General features: G+C 43.0%; 1 protein-coding gene across 3 annotated transcripts in view; it reads left to right on the top strand.

Annotated features, from left to right (window-relative positions):
• The window catches only part of glrbb (glycine receptor, beta b), a 29,775-nt gene extending 21,605 nt beyond the window's left edge, over nt 1–8,170 (top strand). For 2 of the 3 annotated variants that reach the window (XM_024383125.2, XM_024383124.2), the window contains 3 exons: nt 1,436–1,588; nt 4,392–4,687; nt 6,574–8,170. In XM_024383125.2, coding sequence (XP_024238893.1) covers nt 1,436–1,588; nt 4,392–4,687; nt 6,574–6,867 — 743 coding nt within the window. In that variant the 3' untranslated portion in view covers nt 6,868–8,170. Of the gene's footprint in view, nt 1–1,435; nt 1,589–3,385; nt 3,466–4,391; nt 4,688–6,573 lie in introns of those variants that run through there. The other variant, XM_024383126.2, reaches the window with a different exon arrangement.
• Nucleotides 8,171–13,508: the final 5,338 nt, after the last annotated feature.

Genomic DNA, 13,508 nt, shown 5'->3' on the forward strand with positions numbered 1-13,508 from the left:
CTGCCCATATCAGATATGTCTATGTCCTGGGATTTTTTTGTTAGCTCAACCGTTCCGCAGGGGGACACCGATCCCGTAGAGGAGAACGGCAACATTCTCTGTATGCCCCATTGCAAAATGTGCAGAATTGCAGAGAAATTACTTTAAAACATAAAATGTTTCTCATTGGAGTCATGAGGGGCTCTGTTAAAATAATTTGCTCCCAGGAACATCTCTACAAGGTCCACCAAAAGGAATGGCAGGGCCTCACTACAGGGTCCACCAAGAGCAGCGTTTCCCAAACTAAGGGTCGCATGATTTTTTTTAATCCAATTGAAAAAGTAAACATTGACCATTTATTGCATCACTTTTTACATGGTGGGGTTATGAAAATGTTTTGATATCAAAATGGGGTCAGGGGCCAAAAACAACAAGTTTGGGAACACCTGACCGAGAGGCTTGGCAGGGGCATCGCTACAGGGTCTACTTAAGGGAAAGGTAGGTGCAGGTGCTAGGAAACAGGGCATGAAAACACAAGAGAGACATTTTTAAAGAGCCAATGCAGCCTTTTTTAAATCTCAATATAAAATCATTTCAGGGTAACAATTAAGTTCCTTACTGTGATTGTTTTCAATTAAAATGATAAAAAACAAAATAGCTTCTAAGCAAAGAGCAATTTCTCAAACAAGATTTGGTTTTTTTATTGATGTCAGCAGGCAGGGCAAAACTCCATCCCACCAAAACAGGCTGAAATTTCAGGCAGTATTTTCAAACAGATCTTTTGAAACACATGAAAATCATGTTTTTGACTGCACTGGGCCTTTAATATAGTTACTCCAAAGCAGATAACGAGGGAAAGAAACAGTGAAACAGCAGTCTGTCTGGGACGTGAGATATCATGGTTATTCATAAAGGCAATTAAACAGTAGATCATTATCAGAGAGAGAGAGAGAGAAGGAGAGAGTGAGAGAGAGAGAGAGAGAGAGAGGAAGCTGACAAAATTGAATCAGCCACGGGCTGCCCCTCCCCTCTTCTGTTCTGCTTCTGAAAGAATAATCCAAGAGGAAATAGCCCCCGGTGTTAGACGAGTTTGAGAACATGCACATTTATCCAGGAATATAGGGTATCTTGATGATGATGCACTCCCTTTCTGCTTGTCCTGAGTCAAACTCTTGGAAAATACTTGTTGTTCATTCTTTCGTTCATTCTTTCACTCACAGACCGATAGTCATCACAACAGTCATTTAGTGTTCATATTATTGTCTACCCAAATTCATTTTATATTACTTTGTTATGAACGTTTGACCCTACCGGTAGCTTAAAAAACTTTGTACACTTTAGTTTGTGAATTTACATATTATACTCATCCTAGACCAGGGAGTGTCAACCCTCACCTTACTGGTTGTGCAGGCTTTTGTTCCAGCCTTGCTCTATAACACTATCTTTACTCCTCTAGGCTACTACACGTGTGTGGAGGTGATATTCACCCTGAGGAGGCAGGTGGGCTTCTACATGATGGGTGTCTATGCCCCCACACTGCTCATTGTGGTCCTCTCCTGGCTCTCCTTCTGGATCAACCCTGATGCCAGCGCTGCCAGGGTCCCTCTGGGTATGAACTTTAATCCCTACTCTAACCTCTAACCACTAACCCCTATCCTAATCACTAACCCCTATCCTAACCACTAACTCCTATCCTAACCACTAACCCCTATCCTAACCACTGACCCCTAACCCCTATCCTAACCACTGACCCATAACCCATATCCTAACCACTGACTGATCCATAACACGTATCCTAACCACTGACCCATTACCTGTATCCTAACCACTGACCCCTAACCCCTATTCTAACCACTGACTGACCCATAACCCCTATCCTAACCACTGACCCCTAACCCCTATCCTAACCACTGACCCCTAACCCCTATCCTAACCACTGACCCAAAACCCCTATCCTAACCACTGACTGACCCATAACCCGTATCCTAACCACTGACCCCTAACCCCTGTCCTAACCACTGATCCCTAACCCCTATCCTAACCACTGACTGACCCATAATCCTTATCCTAACCACTGACCTATAACCCCTAACCACTTACTGTTAGCTCATATCCTAAATACTGACCCCTAACCCCTATCCTAACCACGTACCCTTAACTTCTATCCTAACCACTAACCCCTATCCTAACCCCATGTCACTGTGTCTGACTGTAGGTAATCTCCCATGTCACTGTGTCTGACTGTAGCTAGTCTCCCATGTCACTGTGTCTGACTGTAGCTAGTCTCCCATGTCACTGTGTCTGACTGTAGGTAGTCTCCCATGTCACTGTATCTGACTGTAGCTAGTTTCCCTTGTCACTGTGTCTGACTGTAGGTAGTCTCCCATGTCACTGTGTCTGACTTTAGGTAGTCTCCCATGTCACTGTGTCTGACTTTAGGTAGTCTCCCATGTCACTGTGTCTGACTGTAGCTAGTCTCCCATGTCACTGTATCTGACTGTAGCTAGTCTCCCATGTCACTGTGTCTGACTGTAGGTAGTCTGCCATGTCACTGTGTCTGACTGTAGCTAGTCTCCCATGTCACTGTGTCTGACTGTAGCTAGTCTCCCATGTCACTGTGTCTGACTGTAGCTAGTCTCCCATGTCACTGTGTCTGACTGTAGCTAGTCTCCCATGTCACTGTGTCTGACTGTAGCTAGTCTCCCATGTCACTGTGTCTGACTGTAGCTAGTCTCCCATGTCACTGTGTCTGATTGTAGGTAGTCTCCCATGTCACTGTGTCTGACTGTAGGTAGTCTCCCATGTCACTGTGTCTGACTGTAGCTAGTCTCCCATGTCACTGTGTCTGACTGTAGCTAGTCTCCCATGTCACTGTGGTGTTGTCTGAATTTAGCCTAAAAAATAAAAACGGAATAATTGTACGTCTCGTTATTCTTTTGCTTTACTAATTGAAATAATAGTGAAATGTAGCGTGATTCAATTCGAATTTTGAGGCTGGTCTGACTTATTGAGGCATCAAATGCAGCCTAATATAGCCATCCATTTGACATCACTGCATGATGACATGAGAGTGGTTTACTGTTTTTCATATACTCTAGTATCCCATTTTACTGTTTCACTGTCTGCCTGAGGGAGTGCAATGTGAATAGCAATGGAACCATCTATTGTCATTCCACTGTCTCCCCTACATGATACATAATATATCATGAAATAATTTATGTTGTATGAGTAACTCGCCTAGTCCATCATCAACAAGCCTGCACGAGTGGGAAATGTCAACTTCTCCCCGTGTGATGTCACTTCATCCATTCTGATGGGTCTGAGAGAGCTGTGTGGATAAGAGGACCATACATTGTTACTCCCACCACTTCTGTCACTATCTCCTCCTCCTCTGTTTCCCCTCCAGCTGTTAGTCACTTTCCTCCCATCCCTTCATCTCCTCTGGAGGGCCACCTCATGACTCCTCAGTAAATGGGATCAGCACAGGTCAGTCATCTCCTGTGTGTGTCCATTCATTCACCTCTGTGTGTGGGTGAGTGTGTGTGTGCGTGTGTGTTGGCGTACATGTGATTAGATGTGTGGAATACTTCCGTATACACTTCCTACTATGTGTGTCGTGTTGGACTCATTTTGTTCCCACAATACAGCGTCCCATCGGGGCCAAGCGTCAGCAAACAAAGCATTATGCTGTTTCAACAGAGCCAACACCTTCCCTGTGTTATGTAAAATAGGCCAGCTTGCATGCTGGGATGAAAAGGATTTCAGAGCTCGGTGAACTCCGATGGGGTTAGGTAATCATCCGAAATAAGGACCCCACGCTTTTATTTCGAGATATTTCTGCAGTCACTTATATAACGGCCTAGATTAATTGTCCAATCAGAGAGCCAAAACAATAGAAAATATCTCTTTATTATTGGTGGCGCTGTGAACCCACTTCATCACTAGAATTAGGAAGGTAGAAAGGTAAAGGAAGGTTCATGGGTTTATAATTGGGATCTTAGTACTGTATATCCTGGGATATGGGTTTGAATGTGAGTGTTTTATTACCACTGCCTAGTCCAGGTGATTCATATATCCGTTATTCTGTACTGTACATCAGGGGCATTCTATTCCAACTGTCGAGGGCTGCTGTGTCTTCTCCCTGCTATTTACCACTCACCTGGTTTAGATCAAAGACTAGACCTCTGATTTAAAGGCAAGGATGAAAACTAGCAAATACTGCGACCCTCAAGGTCTGAAGATGAATCTCCTTGTCTGCTGTGCATTCTATGTTGAGCATTAGAGAGTCGAGTCCAAATGCTAATTTGAGCTCCTTTGACACATCTAGAAGTATCCCCAACACTAAGCTCTGCTCTCCTTCCCTGGATGTTTAGTTGACAAGGTCACCTCTTCCCTCCCTGTTAACCTCCCAGGGATCCTCTCGGTGCTCTCCCTGTCTTCTGAGTGCACGTCCCTGGCGTCAGAGCTGCCCAAGGTTTCCTACGTGAAGGCCATCGACATCTGGCTGATCGCCTGCCTACTGTTTGGCTTCGCCTCCCTGGTGGAGTACGCCGTGGTGCAGGTGATGCTCAACAGCCCCAAGCGCATCGAGGCCGAGAAGGCCAAGATGGCATCCAAGGTGAAGGCAGAGGGTAAGGAGAAGGCGGCAGGCAAGAACAACACGGTCAATGGTACCAGCGAGACGCCCTGTCATGTCAGCACACTGCAGGTGGGTGAAGGAAAGGTGGGGAGGGGATGGGTGTTTGTGGGGAATGGGGTGGGGGGTGGGTGGGGTGTTGCTTGTGTACGTGAGTTCGCTTTCTGTAATTAGAAATAGGATGAAGTCTATAGACACTGATTTAAGTCAGGATGTAGTTGTCTCCAGACACTGATCTAAGTCAGGATGAAGTTGTCTCCAGACACTGATCTAAGTCAGGATGAAGTTGTCTCCAGACACTGATCTTAGTCAGGATGAAGTTGTCTCCAGACACTGATCCATGTCCGGATGAAGTTGTCACTAATGGATACAGACACTTGCGTGTGTGCACGTTTGCGTGCATGTGTGTGTACTCGTGTGTGCGCGTGTGCTATCCTCACACTTAGTTGAATGACGAATGGTTAACCTTGTCCCTAGGCATGATTAGAGTGAAGTTAGCAATCTAAATGCTAAATAGATTGGACGATCCAATCATTCATAAATGCTAACATCTTCTGCACTCTTGCCTGGCACGGATAAAGATTGACACTCAGGTACAGATTTCGCTCCTGAAATGTCGTTTTAATTATACACTTCATTGAAATTACTTGACATTGTAATGTATGTTAGTCAAGACTTCGAGAATATTGCACTCGTCCGCAGAGATCAAATATGTTTTCGTATCAAATGTAAATTAAATGAACATCGATTTAATGAGATTAATGGTTAGAGTGGAAAAACTAGCTACTATATAATTAGTTTCTCAATTGCCCTGTAGCCCTTGAGGGCTAGATCGATGTTGAAATTTGGGTTTTTAGAAGCTTCCAGGTTAAGTCCTGAGCTTACAAACTAGTACTAAAACACCTGAAGTAGGCATTCTAGAGTTAAGTCAACAAGTTACTATATCATCTATATCATCATCTATACACAGATGATTTTGTATTTAGCAATCTATTGTAACAGCATGTCAATTCACCAAAGAAAACACAAGAGAAGACTTCCAGATTACATCTCCAAAACAGCAACATTAGGGATATTTTGCCACTGTCTATGGGTGCCATCAAAAGACAATGCATAAGATAATTGTGTATCTGTTGCATTGTCATCTCATTCAGAAAGAAACTGCCAGACACCACTCCAATGCAAAACACCACTGCATGGTCAAAATGGCACCCTTTGTATATGCCAATATATATGGACACCAGTAATGATCAAACCAGCATCACTCAAAGTGTCTCTCTCCAGTAAGATCCTATAGAGAGGAATGCAGCTGATCTATCACCCTGACGTTTGAAGCGTGACACCTTATGCGCTATCTCCATAGGGAATGCACAACACAGCCAATGTCTACAGAAGGTAGGCATGTTAGCACCATCCTACCCTCCAACCACACTAGAACCATAGAACTTAGCTGACTGAAACTACACCAAACGGTCCTGAAAGGGTTGGCAAAGCACAGTCATAAATTAACTCATGTCAGAATGTCACACAAATGAAGGCATTACTTGATTGGAATGAAGACATTTCTCACTACTGCTCAGCGTTGGCGGTTGGCAGTAAGGGAGGAGGATGACATGGGATGTGATTAGAGCTCTAGCTGACTCCTAGTTCATGGGCTGCCGAGATGTATGATGCCATTAGCTGAGAGAAAGTCAGAGAGCTGGAGAGTGAATGGATGGGAATGTTTGGAGTAGTGGGACTAATGCAATGTTTTCAATGGCTCCCATCACTACCTCACCACCAGGTGAGGCACTTGACCCCTAACCTGCTCAAGGGGCACTGCTTTTTTCCTGACCCCGTGTTCTCCCCAGACTTCTGTGATTGTGTGTGTGTGGTGTGATTGTGGGGTGGGTACTCTGATAGCAAAAAGACCACTTTCCCATCAACAAAGTTATGTTTACCAACTTTCCCTTTTCCAGGGGGCAGAGACCCGGTGCAAAAAGGTGTGCACCTCCAAATCGGACCTGCGCACCAACGACTTCAGCATTGTTGGCTCACTGCCGCGGGACTTTGAGCTCTCGAACTTTGACTGCTACGGGAAGCCCATTACCTTGCCCCACGGCCTGAGCAAAAGCCAGGCCAAGGCCAAGAAACCGCCGCCGCCCAAGCCCATCATCCCCTCAGCTGCCAAGCGGGTCGACCTCTATGCCCGAGCCCTCTTCCCCTTCTCCTTCCTCTTCTTCAACGTCATCTATTGGTCCGTGTACTTGTGATCAGGGATGGAATTGAAGGGTTTTGGGCCAGCTTGGCTAGTAGACCACATCTTTGCTTGTGATCATCTCGTATTTTGATCCATTCTTCCTTAATTTTTCAAGTTATTGATTTGTTGATCTGTTTATATTAATCTATATATTATTAACTATCATTATTGGCACTAGAACAATTATATCATCCATGAATTCATAATTATTGGCACTAGGAAGAGCGAACATCCATCATAGGTGTAATTTGTGAGATGAATGATCTAAATTATTTGACAATTTGAAAATCAATAAAGAATAAAAAATATTTAGAATTTATGGAAAAAGAATACTGTTGTAGTACTTAGTTCAAAGAAATCATAAGACACAGTACAAATAATTGTAAATTGGTCTCCATGTTTGAGCTAGCAGGGTTTTAACGCAGACAGTCCCAGAATTTCAGAACGCATTCTGATATGTTAAAGAAATTGCATTGTGAAACCCAGACGTATTATGTCAAAGTCTCTCAAACGCTCTAGAGAATCACACCAGGGTACCGCATTTCAAATTTCAAAACAACCCTAAAAATAGATTAAAGAAAGAATTAATCAAAAATATTAGTGTACATAGCCAGGTGCTTTTTGTCGCTAAGAGCAGGAACTTGCTCGCAAGATTGATAAGATGGCATCGGCACAAAGTTTACAATTGCATGTTAAAAATTGCTTATATGAATATAAATGCAGTATATTATATCTATGAATGTTTATTAAAGCTACGATATGTAATTTTTTGGGCGACCTGACCAAGTTCACGTAGAAAAGTGAGTTAAAGATCTGTAATTCTCATTGAAAGCAAGTCTAAGAAGTGGAAGATGTGCACTATTTCTAAGCTTCCCGTTCTTAAATTTTGTTTTTTGTGTCTATTTGGTTCTGTACACCAGCTTCAAACAGCTGAAAATGCTATATCTGGGGATTTTGAAAAGATATCTCACAGTGGTTTGAATGGTACAATGGTTCTCTACACGAGGCATTGCTTGTTTTGTCACATAAACTAAAATTAGGCGAACTCTAATATTAAATACTAAATATTACCTTTAATATTATGGTATTATTTTCTCTCTCCAAGACTACAGTTGATATATAAAAAACGGTGTCTTTGTTCAGTTGGTTATATGACATTGCCACGACGAGAATTGTACCTTTTGACAATCTCTCACATATCACTACATGTTCAGCACCATATTTAATGTGTAAATGGTTTAACAAACTGACCATGTATATGTGATTTGCAAGTTTACAATTTACAAACTAAATAAATGTTTATATGACTCACTCAACGATGTATTTGTGATATTATTTGTTGTTGTCTAAATCTGTCTGTCTCTACACACATTTATCACAGATTTACCACAATGACTAAAGAATGTGAGATTAAACAAATGTTATGTACCCATTGCTCATTAAAATAAACTCAAGGATTTTGCCAGATATCATAAAAATAAAACCCTTCCCCTAAATTATTCACATGGTAGAACGTAGTGGCTCTCTTGAAGAGTGGTGTGATTGGTCAGATCTGGAGCATAGTGGCCCTCTTGAAGAGTGGTGTGATTGGTCAGATCTGGAGCATAGTGGCCCTCTTGAAGAGTGGTGTGCTGGGTCAGATCTGGAGCATAGTGGCCCTCTTGAAGAGTGGTGTACTGGGTCAGATCTGGAGCATAGTGGCCCTCTTGAAGACTGGTGTGATGGGTCAGATCTAGAACGTAGTGGCTCTCTTGAAGAGTGGTGTGATGGGTCAGATCTGGAGCATAGTGGCCCTCTTGAAGAGTGGTGTGCTGGGTCAGATCTGGAGCATAGTGGCCCTCTTGAAGACTGGTGTGATGGGTCAGATCTAGAACGTAGTGGCTCTCTTGAAGAGTGGTGTGATGGGTCAGATCTGGAGCATAGTGGCCCTCTTGAAGAGTGGTGTGCTGGGTCAGATCTGGAGCATAGTGGCCCTCTTGAAGACTGGTGTGATGGGTCAGATCTAGAACGTAGTGGCTCTCTTGAAGAGTGGTGTGATGGGTCAGATCTGGAGCATAGTGGCCCTCTTGAAGAGTGGTGTGATGGGTCAGATCTGGAGCATAGTGGCCCTCTTGAAGACTGGTGTGATGGGTCAGATCTAGAACGTAGTGGCTCTCTTGAAGAGTGGTGTGATGGGTCAGATCTGGAGCATAGTGGCCCTCTTGAAGACTGGTGTGATGGGTCAGATCTAGAACGTAGTGGCTCTCTTGAAGAGTGGTGTGATGGGTCAGATCTGGAGCATAGTGGCCCTCTTGAAGAGTGGTGTGATGGGTCAGATCTGGAGCATAGTGGCCCTCTTGAAGAGTGGTGTGCTGGGTCAGATCTGGAGCATAGTGGCCCTCTTGAAGAGTGGTGTGATTGGTCAGATCTGGAGCATAGTGGCCCTCTTGAAGAGTGGTGTGCTGGGTCAGATCTGGAGCATAGTGGCCCTCTTGAAGAGTGGTGTGCTGGGTCAGATCTGGAGCATAGTGGCCCTCTTGAAGAGTGGTGTGCTGGGTCAGATCTGGAGCATAGTGGCCCTCTTGAAGACTGGTGTGATGGGGCAGATCTGCAGTGAAGAGAATCAACACATTACAACTTATACATTTGAGATTTTGAAATAACATTTTACAGGACATTCCTGAAGAAAGTTTGTTGACGCAGCTGGCTAAAAGTATTTCCATGGTACTAGTTAAAGCAGTTTGTGGCAGTTATTGCTCAGAGATGTCTTCAAAAAAGAGCAACTTGCTCATATACTGTACAGTGCATACAGAAAGTATTCAGACCCCTTGACATTTTCCACATTTTGTTACATTACAGCCTTATTCTGAAATGAATTAAATAGTCCCCCCCATCAATCTACATACAATACCACATAATGAAAAAAAATCATTTTTTTAGATTTTTTTGCAAATGTAGTCACAAAACAAAAGAAAGGAAATTCCTTATTTACATAAGCATTCAGACCCTTTGCCATGAGACTCGAAATTGAGCTAAAGTGCATCCTATTTCCATTGATCATCCTTGAGATGTTTCTACAACGTGATTAGAGTCCACCTGTGGTAAATTCTATTGCATGTCTCTTGAGGAATCAAGTCTCAGTAAGACCTGATGCAGAGAAAAAAAAACATTATTGATCCCAGCACAGCTAGTACAAAACCTAGTTCTTACAAAGCTGGTTAGTAGAAATCAATACAGGTTGAACAGTATCAAACAGAAGAAATAAATAATTGCACACAAAACTTACCTTCAGTAACTATGGATTGAATGAGGGGTGGTTCTGCTCTCTCCCAGGAATGTGGCTGAATAAGTCATTCGTAACTGAGTGGCTGGCCAAGCACTGCTGTAGAGGCCATGCATCAGGTCACTTATATGTTTCAGGAACTGTGAAGACGAATCATGATTAATCATTACCTGAGGTCTTCACAGTTAGCCTAGCCAGTACATTAACTATGCTGCCCCTCAGCAATCTGGCCGTCAGGCAGACAGATGGAGAGAAACAGAAAAACATAGGCTATTTACATTTCTCGGTCGGCAGACTGGATAACCTCCCCTTGTTCCCTCCCATCCAAGCTAGAAGATTCAGAAATTGAAAAAGGCAGTTGAGAGTTGTAATGTTGATCTCTCTTTCTCTCTCTCTCTCTCTCTCTCTCTCTCTCTCTCTCTCTCTCTCTCTTTCTCTCTCGGCTAGCATGACACAATGTTGACATGATTACAATCTTTTCTATAAGTTATTCGTAATCTCTCACCCTCCCCCTCTCTTTCTCACATAGAACACACACCTACATACAGCTAGCATGACAAGGTTCTCTCTTCATCTCTCCCTCTCTCTCTCACACACAGTCACATGCACACACACACACTCATTTACTGTCAACTAAACAGATATTAAAATGTCCTAACGTTAGCTACAACCAATGGTTACAACAGGTAAAAATGAAAACATACCATGTCCATGGAGGATTAGCCAGAGGACTAACGTTAGCTACTTAAAACTAGCTTACGTTTGTATAGATTGGTGTTAATGAATTGATAAGACGTCTTAATCTGGTTGTGATCTAGTTATAAGACGTCCTGACCAGATTTCAACCAGTAAAAGACGTCTTTATCACGACGTATGCCCACTGGGTTCCTCCTTTCCCATTGGCTGACCTGTATTTTCCCAACATGCAACCTGCATATTAAGCATGGCACACAGCTATTTCCTCCATGAGAGGCTTGACCATCTCCTAATCTCCCAATTGGCCATCAATAATTATGCACTGCAAATGCGTTTGGATATTGACCTCTGAGTTCTGTTGCGAGCCTCCTCAATATGAGATTTATGAGACCAAGATAGATGCTGACCTCATGTCATGACAAATGGCCCATATAAATGAAGCAGACGCAGAAGGAAATCTGGTCAGGTTTGTTGAGGATGGAAAGTACAGAAGAAAATGCAATTTCAGTGGTTATATTACATGTGGGGTTAGACCATAGATTAATTTAAATAAAATGTTATGAATATATCCTTATTCATCAAGCAAATAAGTACCATCTTGACTTCTTTGCTGTTGCTGTCATGGTTACAGAAATTACAGAGGGAAGATTTCAGCAGTTACTCAGGGCAACCAATCTCACCGGCGAATGTCTCTGGAATGAATACACATGCCAGTTGGTGAGACAAACACATAATAACAACGCGTGAGTTTAACGAGAATGACAAATTAGTGGTTAAAATAATCTCTCATAATCTCTCATTAAATATACTAATATCACTCAGGAAATTCACTGTTTTTAGGGCCAAAATGTGTTGGTTAAATTGATTTTCCCCAAAATATATCAGTTTGCCTTTAATATTGACTGGTTCCCATGGAATTTCCTCTCATGGATGTCCCCTTTAACCTTATTTTGAAAGACTGGGAGAATTAGATTGAGCTCTGCAGTGCCCACTAGAGGATGTTTCTATTTCTGCCTTTAATTTAAATGGCTGGAGGAGACAAGGTTCCTTCGGAACAGAAAATAAACAAGTGAACCTGGGGGAATATGAAGTCAAATACCACAGCATCACATGTAAAATAACCATGGGTATGTGACATCTTGGTTCTCAAATAAACTTTTTGATCACCTTGTGTGTCTGGTATCTTTGCCTTATTCCTTTAAAACATGGTGCTATAAGCTTGCTACTAGCTTCCTGTCTTTTTAAACATGTCACATTACAAAATCAATATGCAATCTAGGTTGTTATTTTGGGTCAGTCAGATGCCTTGTTCCCATAGAGACGGCATTAGGAGGCAAACACTTGTCTTGATTTGTCCTATTCTAAAAGCAATGTTATGATAGTCAATGGCATCTGAGATGAAGAAAGTGAGTATCTATGCTGCTCATGACTCATCCTCTCTCATCACTGACATAACCGGGATAACTCTGTATCTGCACCACCCCCACCCTCCTCCAGCCCCCCTGCAGCTAACATAGCTCTGTAACCTATATCACACAGACTGGCTTCTAATCTAACCTGACCTTTCACAGGGGGACAACCTCCCCCCATTGGACACACAGGTAACCAACAGACCTGAGTCAACCTCCCCAACCCCCCTTCCACATGGGGGACACAGATAACCAACAGACCTGAATGACAGTTAGAGCTGATTAGTTAAAATAGGAGCTACACTACATGCGGTCCGTGATCACCCCACTTAACCCTACAGATTCCAGTTTATGGAACGTGGGTGATTTTTTGCTTAAGCTTTCCTAGAGATTTTGGGGCATTAGATCATCTTCAATTCTGAAATGTGGGTTACATTTTTTTTCTGTTGCTTGTCCTCTGAAATGGTAATAGAGATATTTAACCACAGAGATACATCTAATCTCCTAAATGATGCTGGAGGGAATAGCGGATGTTTTACGGGCTCCTGTCCAATTGTGCTATATTGTATTTTTTGCTGATCTTAACATTTTTTTTACATAATGTTTCCACCTTTGTTTCCTATGACCAAAAAGAGCTTCTGAACATCTGAACAGCGATCACTAACCTCAATTTGGACGAGGACTTCTACTTCAATGAGTCGGGGGGTGAAGGACATATTGATTATCGCGGACCAGGCCCAGATCCTCGATACACGTAGGAGGAGGAGACCGCCCTATAGAGGCTGGCATGCGGTATACCTTACGAGTATACATCGGAGAGTGGATAAATTGTCTCTACCGGCCGTTCTAGTGGCGAATGTTGGAGAATAAACTGGATGAGCTCCGTTCGAGACTATCCTATTCTGTGTTTCTCTAGCTGGTTTTCAATTCATTGGCAAGACAGAATGGCAGTGTCGGGGAAGCTCAGGAGAGGGGGTGTGTGTCTCTTTGTTAACAACAGCTGGTGCCCAGTGTCTAATATTAGGGAAGTCTCGAGGTTCTGCTCGCCTGAGTTGGAATACCTCATGATAAGCTGTAGACCATACTATTTGCCAAGAACTTTCATCTATATTTTTCATAGCTGTCTATTTACCACCACAAACCAATGCTAGCACTAAGACCGCACTCAACGAGCTGTATAGGGCCACAAGCAAACAAGAACATGCTCATCCAGAGGCGGTGCTCCTAGTGATTATAATGCAGGGAAGCTGAAATCTGTTTTACTTCATTTCACCTGCGCAACCAGAG

This window comes from Oncorhynchus tshawytscha, linkage group LG21 (genome assembly GCF_018296145.1).
Source record: "Oncorhynchus tshawytscha isolate Ot180627B linkage group LG21, Otsh_v2.0, whole genome shotgun sequence".
Lineage (NCBI taxonomy): Eukaryota > Metazoa > Chordata > Actinopteri > Salmoniformes > Salmonidae > Oncorhynchus > Oncorhynchus tshawytscha.